The sequence below is a fragment of the Ursus americanus genome, chromosome 20 (assembly GCF_024610735.1).
Source record: "Ursus americanus isolate L20-20 chromosome 20, mUrsAme1.1.p, whole genome shotgun sequence".
Taxonomy (NCBI): Eukaryota; Metazoa; Chordata; class Mammalia; order Carnivora; family Ursidae; genus Ursus; species Ursus americanus.
Window position 1 is genome coordinate 23,439,950 of NC_142146.1, and position 16,140 is coordinate 23,456,089.

Below are 16,140 nucleotides of genomic sequence, written 5' to 3' on the forward strand. Positions count from 1 at the left end.
CACTTAAAAGAAACACCCGAATGTCCTAAAAATGTGGTACTGGTTTAATGAATTATTTTCGAATTATACCATACAATTTCAGAGAACTACCAAAAATTATATAAATAATAATCAGAATGTATTAAGTGAAAAGGGCAAGTAATTCAATTAATATAATACGAGCCAAGTTTTATATTTATATACACATGTACACATGAACACATACACAGAACAATTATTAGAAGGGTACATATCAAAACATTAACAGTAAATCTCTTTGGATGGTAGAATTACAACCAATTTTTCTTCATTCTGCTTTACTATGTTTCCCAAAATTTCTACAATAACTTTACATTACTTTTGTAGTTAGAAGAGTAAACGAAAACGTTTAGGAATTATAAAGCACTATTTAAAAAAAATATGCAGCCAAAGAATAATCCTTAAAAAGCTGAGCTGAAAACTTCTGGTAAGAAAGGCCCGAGACGGCAGCCAAGCTCCCAGCCTGCTGTATGCTTCCAAAGGATTGTCAGGGGCCCTTCATAAACTTCATCATTTTCTTTCTGCTGTCATAAATGGAGGCTTTCCAGAGACTAAATCTATTTCTCTTACTCATAGAGAACTGTACTCACCCAGCCCTGGGAATTTCTCCTTAGCCTGGGGATACCATATTCTAGAATTCCAGGATGCAATATGATACTACATTTATAGATAGCATTCATTCATTCACTCAACAAATATTTCTTTAGTATTTACTATGTGCTGGTCATACCCTCTACCACAGTCTGAAGCTTACTCCTGGCTTAAGGATTACAAAATAAAGATATGTCCTTCTTACAAGCAGAAAATGCCAGGGGAAAAACTTCCTTGGATGAAGCCTACCTGACTATATATTAAGAAAAGAAATGACAGAACAGAGTTGCACAGTGAAAAACTTACCTGTTTCTTGAAATAACCAATTGCATATTCATCTGCATATGTGAGGAAGTTCAGGATATCATGTTTTATATGATATTCTTTCAAGTGATTCATCAGGTGTGTTCCATAGCCCTATGTGGAAGTTAGTATACAGATAAATATATTAGGTTCTGGAGAAAAGACATTCCTACAAATTCACTGGGAAATGTTGGCAAATTTAGGAGCTGGTACTTTGATATATTTTACCAATATAATACTAACACCCTTTTTGCATTTCTGAACGTTGAAAATGACCTACAAAACCAAGAAATTCAAAATCCTTGAACCGAGATATAATCATCATTTTAAAATACAAGTTTCTGGTTCTTTGGAAGTAACACCAAGGCTACAAACTGCTGGTTCAATTCTAAAGATTACTTGCTGAATATTAATAAAAGAAGTTTGGGAGGTAACATTGATTATGATTTCTGCTTATCTTTGAAGTATTTGAGAACCTGAGATGCAAAGAGCAATGTGAACGGAAAGTGCTAATCTTTATCAGAATATTAACTAACCCAAGTGTTTCCTGGATGTATACAGATCGGCAGTCCTTCCAAAGAAATGTATCGTATCACACACACAGGATTTTCCTCTTTGTCTTATCAGGCCTTTCCAAGCAAGGTCTAAGAAACCGAGAATCTCTGAGTGAGCCAGAGGACATAAGGAAGCAAACTAAAGACTGAACAATGTTGAATAAATTAATGACTGAAATATGAAAAAAAAAATGCAAGTACCAGGTTTTTCAGTGATGTACGAAGTTTAGAGAAAAGCTATAAATTTAAAGTGATTGTTTTAGAACCTCACTAAAAGCAGTGAAGGTAAATCCAAGCATCCAGACACAAATACCTTCACATAAATATTTTAGAACTTGGTGACACACTTCTCTAAAGGACTCCAATGTGCTTACAGGTATGGTCTCATGCAACTGCAGTAGCACAGGGGAGAAGGGTCTTTGGAAATCATTTGGGCTAACTCTCTGTCCCACACGATGCTAGAAGTCTTCTGCCATCCATCCTGAAAAGGTGAGCTGTTAGAAAACTCCCCCAGTATAAGGTGATCCCATGGTCCTTAGACAGGCCAGTTCATTTTCAGGTATTGTTATGGCTGGGAAGTGCTTCCTAAAGTCTATCTGAGATCTGATCCCTTGTTATTTCTACTTCTTGACCTTAGTTCTACTCTTAGAGTAACAAAGACTCATTCCTCCTCTTAACAACTCTTCAAGCGGGGCGCCTGGGTGGTACAGCGGTTGGGCATCTGCCTTCGGCTCAGGGCGTGATCCCGGCGTTCTGGGATCGAGCCCCACATCAGGCTCCTCTGCTATGAGCCTGCTTCTTCCTCTCCCACTCCCCCTGCTTGTATTCCCTCTCTCGCTGGCTGTCTCTGTCAAATAAATGGATAAAATCTTAAAAAAAAAAAAAAAAAACCTCTTCAAGCCCTTAAAGACCATACTCTCTCGTGCTCATCCCTACCTCCCGAAACCCGTGTGAAATACCATTGAGGTTTCCGTTGTTCCTTAAAAGGCATGATTGGAAGACCCCTTATTAATCTAATCACTCTCTTCTGGGCTTTCTCCTGTATAACAACGCCCTTCTAAAGCATGGAAGGACCAAGCATAATAACAAGTAGAGGATGGTCTGCCTGGTAAATGGGAGAACAGTATAACCACCTCATTCTTCTGGAAGTTATTCTTCCATTGATGTTACCCAAGGGCATTTTAGCTTTTCCCAAACATTTTACAATACTAATATATTGTAAGTTTCAATAAAACTTGGATAAAAAGAGGAACGAAATGTCTCTCTCCTTGAGAAGATGGTAAAATGGGGAAGATAAATACATAATAACAGTATAGAGCTGTGCTGTTCAATATGGTAGCCAGTAGCCACATGTGGTTTTTGAGCAACTGAAATTGGACTCGCCTAAACTGAGATGTACAAGAGTGTGTAAAATACACATCAGGGGAAAAAAAAAAACAACCAAAACTCAGTAACATTTTATCCTTATTACATGTTAAAAACGACAATATTTTGGATATACTAGGTTAAATAAAAAAGATCAAAATTAATTTCACCTGTTTCTTCTTACTTTCTAAAATATGGCTACTAGAAAATTTAAAATTATATATGTAGCTTGCATTTGAGACTCAAAGTATATTTCTATCATGCAGCATTAGTACAGGGTGATGTATTTGTATCTATTAATACAGAAAAAGGCAGGGCGCCTCGGTGGGTCAGTCAGATAAGGTCCGACTCTTGGTTTCAGCTCAGGTCATGATCCAAGGGTTGTGAGATCCAGCCCCATGATGGGCTACACACTGGGCGTGGACCCTGCTTAAGATTCTCTCTCTCCGGGGCGCCTGGGTGGCACAGTGGTTAAGCGTCTGCCTTCGGCTCAGGGCGTGATCCCAGAGTTATGGGATCGAGCCCCACATCAGGCTCTTCCACTATGAGCCTGCTTCTTCCTCTCCCACTCCCCCTGCTTGTGTTCCCTCTCTCGCTGGCTGTCTCTATCTCTGGCGAATAAATAAATAAAATCTTAAAAAAAAAAAAAAGATTCTCTCTCTCCCCCTGCCCTTCTCCCTCTCTCTTTAAAACAGAACAAAACAAACAGAAAAAGGCTTTAAGATAACTACGAGTGGGGAAGGAAGAGGTTATAGAAGGAAAGGAACATGTTTAAGCTAGGCCTTAAAAGAGTCTGTCAAACGGAAAACAAGGTAAGAAGATGGATTGGAAATCTAAATGTAAATGAAAATAAACCTATACAAAAACACTATAAAAAGATACAGGAAAGTGGGTTTATAACCTAAGGTACAAAAACACTTCCTAAAAATATATATAAAATGCAAAAGCATAAGGAAAGAACTGATTATTAAGTAGATTATTTCAAATTTTAAAATTCCTTAAAGATATTATAAGCAATTTAAGATACCATAAACAAAAGATAAACGACAAATTGAGAGGGCACAGTTCTAACACATATTACAAAGATTTAATAGCTTCTATGGGATCAGTACAAAAAAGGAAAGACAGCCTAAAAGAAAAAAATGTCAAAGGCCAGAAACAAGCAGTAAATTTAGCTGATAAAAATACATAAGATGTTCGATCTCAATAGTAATTAGAGCATTCCATCAGGAGACGCAACATTTCACTCAACAGTATGCAACCATCTTTAAGGTTGATGGTACTCAGCCAGTTACAGTAAAGACAGGAGAAACAGTACCCTCCAAAATCATGGGTGAAAGTGTAAACTGGTAAACCCATTGAGAAGGGCAATCTGGAAATAATTTTTTTAAATTTAGAACAGCCATATTCAATCCTGCAGCAATTTCCCTTCTCACTGTCTAGAAAAACATTTCCAAAGAGTACACTGTTGCTGACAGAAAATAACTGTAAATAAACATAAATGCCTTCAATAAGGAATGATTATATAAATTATGGTACTTCCATATCATGAAATACTATAGAAAAAGAATAAAATAGCTCTATATCAGCATTGCCTAGTAGAAATTTCTGCAATGATGGAAATGTTCTTTATCTATGCTATCTAATATGGTAGCCATTAGTCACGTGTGGCTAAGGAGTACTTGTGTAAATGAGGAACTGATTTTTGAATTTTATTTAACTTTAACTGATCTAAATATAAATTTAAATAATCACGTATATGCACTAAAGTTGAAAGAGCCGAAGATATAATGGAAAGTCTTTATGTCAATAACAACTAAATACACAGCCACTCTTACAAACAGGCACATTCCCCACATAAATCAGTAGAGAAGCACCTGGAAGTTTGTACACCCAGTTGACAACAGCAGGATGGTAGAGGGGGAAGGGATAGTGAGGTTTTTGCTTTACCTGAAAATGTATTTATGTATGACCTATGTAATTAAAAATTATTTTTAAAGAAAAATGAAAAAAAATTGATAAAAGGTTGGCTAGTTGGAGGGAACTGAGTGTCTAGGAATTAGTAAGAAATGTGCCTTCTGGGGGGCCTGGGTGACTCAGTCGATTAAGTATCTTTTTTTTTTTAAGATTTTATTTATTTATTTAGAAGGTGGAAGGGCAGGGGGGAGGGTGAGAATCTCAAGTAGATTCTATGCTGAGCTCGGAGCCCAACGGGAGCTCGATCTCACAACTCTGGGACCATGACCTGAGCCAAATTCAAGAGTCAGACGCTTAACCAACTGAATCATGATTCAGGGTCGTGGAATTGAGCCCTGCATCAGGTTTGTGCTGGGCATGGAACCTGCTTAGATTCTCTCTCCCTCTGCCCCTCCCCTGTCTCTTAAAAGAAAGAAAGAAAGAAAGAAAGAAAGAAAGAAAGAAAGAAAGAAAGAAAGGAAGGAAGGAAGGAAGGAAGGAAGGAAGGAAGGAAGGAAGGAAGGAAGGAAGGAAGGAAGGAAGGAAGAAAGAAAGAAAGAAAGAAAGAAAGAAAGAAAGAAAGAAAGAAAGAAAGAAAGAAAGAAAGAAAGAAAGAAAGAAAAATGTGCCTTCTGATAAAACTCACTGTAACACAGACGTGGTTCACAGAAGGGAGCCAGGCTTTTGTTGTATGTACCATCTTATACGGAGTTTATAGATTATAAATTTTCTACCCTTTGCCCACAATCCAATGATTTTTCTCAAGAAGAACAATAATGGTTCTTTTGTAAATAGCTTCTCAAAACCCGCATAAGATATTCTGCATTAGTGGCCACTAATTTGTCACCTCTCCAAAGAAATTTTCCAGATTCCGACTGCTTGTGAGTAGGGGCTGTATCCTTTCATTTGAATCTTCTGTCTAGTATGACTGGTAGTAGTGGTAGCTTAAATATTTCCTTGATCAGCGAGGTATTAGCAATGTTAAGCTATTATATGCAAATGTTTAGATTTTCACCTAGAACCATTTCCCTTTGTTTATATGCCTTCATTTATTTTTCCTTCTTTTCTTTTTAAGATTTTATTTGTTTGAGAGGGGGGAGCACGAGCAGGTGGGGGGGGGGGAGCACAGCGAGGGGGAGGGGTAGAGGAAGAAGCAGACTCCGTGCTGAGCAGGGAGCCGGATATGGGGCATGATCTCAGGACCTTGAGATCATGACCTGAGCTGAAGGCAGATGCTTAACCAACTGAGCCACTCAGATGCTCCTCTTTTTTTTCTTTTTTTTAAAGGAGGCTCCACACCCAGTGTGAGCCCAGTGTGGGACTTGAACTCCCAATCTTGAGATCAAGACCTGAACTGAAATGAAGAGTCAGACCTTCAAACGACTGAGCCACCCAGGCACCCCTTATATGTATACCTTTATTTTTAATTATCACCAAAGGTTTTTTTTTTTTTTTTCCTAAATCCATCTAAGCAACTTCAGTGTTTATTTAGATATTTATTATGATATTGGGGTGCCTGGATGGCTTAGTTGGTTAAGCATCTGACTTCAGCTCACATTGGGCTCCCCATTCAGTGGGGAAGTCTGCTTGTCCCACTCCCTCTGCCCTTCCCCCTACTCATGCTCTCTCTCAAATAAATAAAATCTTTAAAAAATAAAGAAATACTTATTATGATGTATAAGTATTAGCTATGTACCTTTAAATATGCATGATTTCAAATCCAAATAGTCCTTAGATGATAAGGTAATTCTAAAACCAGATGATGAGCTTTTCAAGTCAATTCTGAAGTGTCATCTTGTGTGTGCTGTGAGCAGGGTAAATTCACACACAGATCTTTAAAGCATTCACAGGAATTTATATGTAAGCCTGTTTCTCTGAACTAAGAGGATGCAAAGCTTTAAAGTATCATTTCGCCAAGATTTTTAACATTATTAAATAAAAATCTGAAAGCTCCACTTACGAACTTGAGGTTTTATTCAAAGAGGTGCCACCAGCACTGGCTTTCATCAAACTTCCATTCTACTCAGTTATGAAAGACTAAGTCTTCATTTTCTAGAAAAGACTAATCTTCATTTTCTAGAACAATAGTTTCAAGTCGTTTACAAAACATGGCTTCTTTCTAGGTCTTCCTACTGAGTGTGTAATGTTTGGCCACCTTCCTGCAAGTCTTTAGAAAATTACACGGTTTGGGGGAAAAAATAAATTGCCTTTCTGGGAAGTAATAAGACAAAGCATCCAATTCATATTAAATACCTTTAGTTTTCCTCTGGTATCCCTAAAAGTGTCCAAGTCAACCTTAACCAACCTCTCCAAACAAGGTGCGTGGTGTAGCTTTCTCTGAAAGCAAAAATTTTGCCACCTTTTTCTGAAATTATAAATGAAGGCCATATTTGCCAGTCCCCCCTCCCTATGAAAAGCCAAACACATTTTCCTTCTAACTAAGTTTCTGAACTCTGGACACTTGAATTGTTTCTCACTTTGGCTGGGGAAAAATTAAAAAGTGGTAAGTACAGCAACAGCACCATCTAAAGACACACTGTCAGAGTTTCTTGCAAAAGTGCCAGACATCCGTTGCACGCAAACCTGGGCCCTCGCCTTCCCCAGTCAGGATGACAGATGCATGACTGATGGGTTTTGTTTATCCTTTGATGCTTAGTACTGTGAGTCAAAGACAAAAAAGCCCCATTTGTGCTTTGTGAGAGGAAATCACAGCAGCTCTAACAGGCACGGCGGTTCGAGTAAAGCTGTGAATGAAAACAAAAGTACCCACAGCACTGGCTGTATCCCTCAAGCAGAGAATGATTCCTTCCAGCAACTTCCTGTTGGTTTTTATAAATGGCACTACTTGTTTGCAGCTGGAGAAGGCCACCTTGTCCCTAGGCCAGCACCATGCTGGCCACGTGTGCCCAGTGAGCCCCGAAATGTGCCTAGACCCAGCTGAGATGTGCTGTCGTGCAAACACACCCTACATTCCAGAGACTGAATACAAACCATATAAAATGTCTCATTAGTAATTCTCTGTGCCATGAGGACCTGCTGGTGCAGTGACCCCTCTTTGGATACGGCAGGTAAAATAAAACATGCTTTCAAAATTAATTTTGCCCGTTTCCTTTTTTTTTTTTTTAACATAGCTCCTAGAAAACTTAAAATTACACGCGTGGCTCACATTTGTACGTCGCTTTATATTTCCTTAGGTAGCGCTGCCTGAGACTTTCCCGTCCTTTTTCTCAGCAGCTACCTAATCCTGAGCTGCTTGCCCTTCCACCATTTGCCCTAGTTTTGCATGACACTCTTTAGGGTTCCCAAAATACCAAATGAATAATAGTTTAAAGACTTTTCCTGGTTCCGTTTTCCTAAAAGCGGCAGCAGAACAGAACACACCAGACACTAGACCAGAAGTCTTTCTGCTGACAGAGAGGCTACACTTTATTCCAGCCCTACTGCGACACCAGCTGCAGTTTCAATAAACAGCCTAGCTCCTGGGGACGAAGGGACCAGTGACAAGGACAACTGGGAAGGTCAATTAGACACACACGCATGCGCGCACACACACACACCCCCCCCAAAAATCCCACATTCCAAACCCTGCATAAATACTTCTAAAACTTAGTCATAAATTTATTCACATTTTTCATGACTTCCTTTATACAACATCTTTAGCCCTTGACCGCCTTTGGGACAAAGCCCTAAGACATCTTTCTTGAGCGTAAGCCACCTAAACCATGTAACCCACACCACATACCACATCCTTCCCGGTGGCTCAGGGTCACCGGCTGCGTGTGTGCATGTGTGTGCATGTGTAAATTAACAATGAACCGTGAGATTTGTCTTCCAACCTCCCTTCACTTGTCACAGGCTATACTTCGGTGCACCTGGGGCTGTGTGGTGTCCTTGTACCTTACCCCAGGCCCCAACAAAGCCCTGGGAGAACCTGACCTCTTGGGACGTGGAACCGTGTGCTCTCTTCACACATATAACACAGACATCGGCAGCAAGAGGACTCTTCTCAGAAAGTCCTGAACTCCACTTCAAACCTTCTGCGGACGTGGCACAGAGAGACAGACCTGCCCAGGCTCGGCGGCTTTACTGAGAAGCACCACATTCTGCTTTTCTTCTAACACCCTGGGTTACCCTTACCTTGACTTGCTCATTTGAGGTTACAGCACAGAAAACAATCTCTGTGAATCCTTGGGATGGGAACATACGGAAACAGATACCACCAATAACACGGCCATCTTTAATTAGGGCAAGGGTTTTGTGTTTCCTGAAAGAATAAGATTATGGCAAAGTTTTACCTATTTTGGTTATATAAAAATACTTTTGGGGGGTTCCTTATTAACCAAACAGGAAAGGAGGGGAGGGTTTTTCTTGAGTTTCTACAGAAGCCTCCTTTATCTAGATCCTATCTTGGTAGAACATTCTTAATGTAGACTTTTTAGAGCAAGCTTGACTGCACAAGACTTCATTCATCAGGGCTTCGATCACAACAAAATGCCGGCCACCTAAGAAGGGTCTGAGGTTTATAAATAAAGAACAAACTAAGTGTGGAGATGCTGACTGGTACTGGAATGGCGGTACACTTAATGCCCAGGGACCCACAGTGGGGGTCTGGAGGGAAAGCACTAAGTCATGGAGAAATGTGGGATATGTTTCTGAAGGGTTTACTCTGACTCAAAAATATTACAGAAACATTATGGAAGAGAATACAAAATCCACACGTACAATTTGCCAAAACCTGCATTAGAGAATCCTTTCAGAACTTCTGTCTCAAGTGTCACTCTGAATTGTCATATGCGGGGAGCATATTCCACATAGGCTGTTAGGCTGTATGTGCTAAAATACATCCATTTAGAAAACTTTAGGTTTTCTGTTGTTTGGGTTTTATTTAAAGCAATGGATTTTCACATGTACCTGTCTGATATCCCAGTAATTTTCCCTAAGCTAAGACCCAGCAACAGTGGTACCTAGTTAAGATACCAAATTCAAGAATGTTCGGACTATGAAAAAGTAGGACATCTTCTTGGTGCTTATATTTTTACATTGCTATAGTGAATGACCCAAAGGACAGTCACCAGCAACTTAAAATATAGAGCTCCATTATTATTAACAACAAAAAAATGTATGAATTGTTGAAAAATTCATCTTACTGCTTTTAGTCATGGCAATTATCTTGATGTAGCTCTGTATTCCCCAGTGTGACAAGTGGCAGCAGGATTCCGTACCTGACTCTGGCTTACTTCCGCTATCGGAGTGGTTCCTCCTTCATTTAATAAGGAAATAAGAAAGAAAGAAGAGCCAAGTACCACTTACGGGTCAAAGACAAGCCGTGTGATGTACTCTTTTGGCATCCGGGGCAGCTGGTGTGAGAACACGTTCTGTAGTCCGACTAGCCACATTAGAATCTTCTTGTTGGGTTTCTGGTTCAGGGAATTGCCGACCACGTGAAATTCAATCACACCCCTGCGCTCTTCCAGCCTTGCTGCCTCATCCCGGGCTGAATGTGCTGACAGTAAACTGGTCTGCAGGAGACAGGAAAAAGTGACACAGAACTCCTCTCTTAAGACAATAGGGATGGGACATCTCCATGCTTCTCTTATTTGCTCTAATAAGATACACATTTGTGGATTTTCGGGGACCCAAACAACACATACAAGTTACAAAAACAAAATGGAAAAGGGAGGTAAAGCATTTTGAGAGATTAGAGTATAGTATGTGTACATGCATATTTGGCGTAGATTAGGAACCATCAAAACTTCCTGTAAAGTGCCATATAGTAAATATAAGGTCTCTGTGGCAACTAGTCAACACTGCTACAGTGCAAAAGCAGACACAGACATACAGAAATGAATGGCGGGGGGCGGGCGTGGTGCTGAGTGGCTCAGTCGGTTAGGTGTCAAACTCCTGATTGCTTTACAGGACCCTCAGGGTGACCGATGCCCAAAATTCTCATCACAGCCCCAACAGTGGCAATCACGTTTATTGTGTCAGCACCTCCTTTTGGAGGATAGTTTTCTTTCTGAGGGTATCTGTTGACCCACTCTCAACCGCAGCTGGCAGCACAACCTGGTGCCTGCACTCCACACTCCCCACCCTATTTGATCCATCCAGGGGTGTGCGGGTAAATGTTCAACCAACAGTTCCCCAGGAAGAAAAGCCCCAAATGGTAGCACTTGCTCATCCCATTGGTCTACCGCTGGCTGCCCAGGTGACCAGGTGCCACCACGGTCAATTTCAAGCTACCAATTAACACCCAGCTCACAAAATTCTTGAAAATTTAACAACTGCCTTGTGCTCGCCTGTACAAGTCAACTCCAGTACCCTACCAAATCCACCCAACAGATTTTGAAATGTGTGATAACATCCACACTTCACAGCTGAAAAACTGAGCTAAACTAATCTGTGAAGTTACTAAATCCTTGAAAGACAAGTACACAAAAGGTATACAGTCTTTTAGACTGGATATCTACCAGGAAAGGGGAAGAATAATCTTACAGTGAGATGTTCTCTTAAAACATTCCAGTTCTCGCAATTACCCTCAATACCATAAAATAAATATCTCAGGAAACATGACAAATTAAAACTGATGTAGCAGAGCCATACTAAAAAAATTTTTGAAGATACTTTACAAAATAATCTCTAAGCCATTTCTTCATTTCTAGAAGCCGTCAGAAATATCTTTAAAAAAAAAAAAGAAAAAAAAAAAAAGTAGGCTCCAAGCCCAGCATGGAGCCCAACACAGGGCTTGAACCCATGACCTGAATTAAGAGTTGGACACTTAACCGACTGAGCCGCCTGAGTGCCTCAGAAACATCTTCAACTGCGTTGCCCCTGGCCGCAATGCAATGAGATAATAGAACTTTTACCACAACTGCTTTACTTAAATCCAATCATGAGTAAGTAGAACCAAAAGGGGGTCGTTATACAACACTAGTGAGCAGGATTCTTAAACGATGGCACTGCTGTTAAAATAAATAAATAAAATAAAAAAGGACTGGGGAACTGTTCTAGATTAAAGGAGACTAAAGAGATGAAGAGAAAGAGCCTAAATGCAATTCATGATCCCTGGCTGATCCTTCAACAACAGGAACAAATGTTCTAAGGACATAATATGGTTATATGGGGAATTCAGATATGGGCTCACTATACATTCGCCCAAGGGTCAGCAAACTTTCTTATAAAGAGGCCAGATACAAGTATTTTAGGCTTTGCAGGTCATACATCACCTGTCTTAACTATTCAAATCTGCTCCTGTAGTGCAAGGCAGACATAGACAATATGTTTCAATAATACTTTATTTACAAAAACAGCCAGTGGGCCAGATTTGGCTGTAGTCTGCCAATCCATGTATTAGAAAACATGACCTAGCTCAATTTTCTGACAGTGGTAACTACACTTCTGTAATGTAAAAGAGTAGTCTTGATCTTAAGAAATACAGGTAAATAAAGAAGTGAAATGTTGTGACACCTATATTGAATTCCGAAATGGTTCCAAATGGTTCATAGGAGAAAGAGACAGAGGTAATACAAATGTGACACGTTAACAACTGGTGAATCTAAATAAAGAAACTATGGCTCTCAGGGGCACTTGGGTGGCCCAGTCAGTTAAGTGTCTGCCTTCAGCTCATATCATGATCCCAGGGTCCTGGGATTGAGCCCCGCATTGGGCTCCCTGCTCATTGGGGAGCCTGCCTCTCCCTTTCCCTCTCATCCCCACTTATGCTCTCTGTGCCTATCTCTCTCTCTCTCTCAAATAAATAAATAAAATCTTAAAAGGAAAAAAAAAGAAACTACGGATCTCTATCATGAAATGTTTCTAACATTTATGAGGATTTAAATATTTCAAGATAAAGAGATGAGGGAGGTGGGAATGCCCTCAACTGTGTGAGATTATTAGCATGTTTCCCGGTAATGTGATATTCCTCAAGGGGAATCACCTCTCCACCAGCTTGTCTTGCCCTCCACACCTTGACCACCTGGTTAAATGCAAACCAGGATAGCATAACACGCTATCGCTCAATGATACCACCCACATATCCAACAGCTGGAGTGGCCAGGAAAACGGAAGGGGTCTACCAGCTGGCTGGGTTGCTCTGGTTTACCCCACTGACCTCTGGTCCGAGCATTGCTGCAGGGTCTGTGATGGTAGACATGACCTCGTCAATTAATTCCATTGGAATATCCCCCACAACTCGGGGTTTCTTGGCCTCCTCCAAGGCATGAGAGTCATTCATTTTCCTCTTTTCTCCTGTGATGATCAAAATAAAAGGGCAAACAATGGATGATCTTAAACACAAAGCAGGTAAATACATGCCAACTAATCCAACTAATTATCTGTGAACGCTGATGGGCATGGAGATCAACTCTCCATTTACCCAGGGAAGGGGTGGCAGTGGAAGATGGGAAAGAGAAGGGAAGAGGTCACAATAACCGCCAACCACAGATCCATTCTGAATATTTTTATGATAATTTTTTAACTTGCTATATGGGTTATGAAGGCATGTGCTTGTTCATTTACAAATGCAAGGGGTGACTTTAGTTATCACTGGTTATTAATCTCTAAATTTAGTCCCTTTGTGGTCAAAGAACATGGTCCATATGACAACAAAGCATCAAAAATTTTTGAATCTTACTTTAGAACGTAAAATACTACCACTTATTTGTAAATGTGTAGTGTCTTCTTGAAAATAGTGTGTATTTTCTGACTTTCAGGAGTACAGATCTCTGTACATTCATTAGATTAAGCTTACTGATCATGTTTTCAGGGCTTCTACATCCTTAATGAGAGCTTTGTCCACTTAAACTATGAATTACTCAGATGTGGCTTCAAGCCTTCAACTATCGGTTGATTAGAATATTTCTCTTTACATCAAAAACTAAGGATATACTGTATGGTGACTAACATAACATAATAAAAAATTATTATAAAAAAAGAATATTTCTCTTTGTGGTTCTGTTAATTCTCTCTCATGTATGTATACGTGTGTGTATGCAAAGCTGTGTGTATATTATGTATATGTCTATATACATTTGAAATATACAAATAAAATGTTTTATTTTGCTGGTGAATTTAATTTTTTCATTATAATGTAACCGTCTTTATCTCTCACAATGCTTTTTTGCCATAAAATGATGCTTCACAAAGTGAGCTGGGCCCTTCTCAACATGTCACATGCTGGGAAAGGCCTGATACAAAGACTAAACTTTCTCCCACTTTCTTCCTTAGGTTACATGGTGGCCTTTTGTCCTTTCTACCACCATGCTTGGTTTTTCCTTTTCTTTTTTTTTTTTTTTCCCCTGTCATAATATGTATTTATTTTTATAATCAAAATTTTTTAAAAATTTTTTAGATGTTTGAATCTAATTATTCCTCAGGTCTGAATTGCACTAAGCACATTTCCATAGAGCATTTTCACCATCTTTAGTTAAAGGAACAGAACAAGGTGAAGTATCTTGTCTATATGAGATGCTTCCATAAACATTACATGTCACTTACTGAATGGCTTTTGTTGAGTTCTTGTTTTTGTGACTTTTTTAGTTATTAAAGTTAAATGAGAATATTTTCAGTCATTTGACCAAGAAGCCTGCAAGTTCCATGATTCTCCAAGAGTAATGCTATGAAATACTTATTTTGTAGCTGAGGTTTATAACTAATATGCCCCAAGCTTGATAAATTGCTAATAGTGTCATGATAAGAGAGTATCTGAGGCTACATCCAAGCTCACCGGCAAAGAGTTTGGGACTGATTAGTGATGTCTCCCTTGGAAGTGAGAGAAAGTAAATGGCGACACAGATGTTAAATATGTGGTCCTGCATTTAAAATTTTCTCCTTTCCCTCTTTTATGCCACTTCTTTAATGTCAAACTTTGGTCATATCCAAGATTTGTTTGATGTCAAGTCTATGGACAGAAATGCAACCTTCAAAACATTCTATAACTGTGAAATGCCTGCATTTCAAGAGATGTTTTTTGCCCACATGACTGATTACATTAGTGGCCAAATTCTTTACCCTCCTGGTATCCACACTCTGCCATGTGACTTCGCAGTTCTTCCTACAAAAGAAGCAAAGTACATTTCTCCACCCCTTGACTCTGAGTTTGACCATGTAATTGGCCTTAGATGACAAAATAAGACAGGAGTGATGTTATACCAGTTCTGAGTCTAGGCTTCAAGAAACTGTATGTATTTCTACTTGTTCTCCTGCGCTTCTGCCATCGTCAGAAGGACATATTCTGCCCCAAGAAAAAGAAAAGAAGCCCAGTGATCCCAGGAGGAGGAAGAGAAATATATGGAACAGAGATGCTCCAGCTTAAGTGTTCTAGTCAAGCCCAAAACAGAGCCCCTGGTCAACAGGTAGACTCATGAGCAAGCCTGGCAAAGACTGAATGAGGTTGGCTGAGGACCCTTCCAGGAAACACACGGAATGAGTGAGCTATGATAATAAATGATTACGGTTTTAAGACTCTGCATTTTGGGTTGCTTTGTTACATAGCAATAACTAACCAATACAGCTCAAAGTGACTTCCAGCCATTAAAATCCTGGACATGCACAATTTGTAGTTGGTCTAAATCTACCTCTGGTACTCTTCAGATAACAGAACTTCTACGGCAAATCATAGCCTCCTCTTATGCCCCCTTAAGAGCTTACCTGGGTTTGCCTCAAGCCCAGAAGAGCCTTTGCAGGAAGGACTGGCGCTCCCTCCATTAGGTTGCTCAAGAGAAGATGAGTTTGAGTTATATGAAATGGTCCCAGCTACAGGAGGTGGACTGATAACTGGCCCCAAAAAGAAAAAAAGGTATTAGGTGACTCCTTCCTTAGGCAATAAGGAACCACGTGCACATGCAACCATCCCATTCCTGCCCAACACCACAACAAAGTCGTCTTCAAAATAAAAGCCATGGAGGGGCACCTGGCTGGCTCAGGGGATGGAGCATGCGACTCTTGATCTTGGGGTTGTAAGTTCAAGCCCCACACTGGGTGTAGAGATTACTTAAAAATAAAATCTTCTAAAAATTAATTCATTGATTAAAATAATAAACTAAAAGCCATGGGGCCAATGTGAGCATGATAATAAAGTAACAGATTATAGCCCACTGAATAAAGTAAGGATATCTGAGTCCACGTTGATAAAACACTGAATGAATGAATGAATGAATGAATGAATGAACGAACGAACGAACGAACGAACAAATAAATAAATAAATAAGTGGGCAGAAGGTAAAAGTCTTCCTTACAGGAGAACACCAATAAATAAAAAGGAAGGAATGATGGATGTTGGTGGTGGCGGGGGCGGGGGGAACAACAATAAAAAAAAACATTTGGCAGCCAGCACATAATAACTGATTCAGGGAAGAAT

At 39.7% G+C, this 16,140-nt stretch overlaps 1 protein-coding gene across 4 annotated transcripts in view; it reads right to left on the bottom strand.

The window, feature by feature from the left end:
- The window catches only part of KAT2B (lysine acetyltransferase 2B), a 98,259-nt gene that overhangs the window by 16,094 nt on the left and 66,025 nt on the right, over positions 1 to 16,140 (bottom strand). For all 4 annotated transcript variants that reach the window (XM_045791665.2, XM_045791664.2, XM_045791666.2 and 1 more), the window contains exons 8-12: positions 15,432 to 15,557; positions 12,895 to 13,031; positions 10,098 to 10,306; positions 8,925 to 9,051; positions 916 to 1,026 (exon numbers count right to left, since the gene is read on the bottom strand). In XM_045791665.2, the coding sequence (XP_045647621.1) occupies positions 916 to 1,026; positions 8,925 to 9,051; positions 10,098 to 10,306; positions 12,895 to 13,031; positions 15,432 to 15,557 (710 nt within the window). The remainder of the gene's footprint in view (positions 1 to 915; positions 1,027 to 8,924; positions 9,052 to 10,097; positions 10,307 to 12,894; positions 13,032 to 15,431; positions 15,558 to 16,140) is intronic.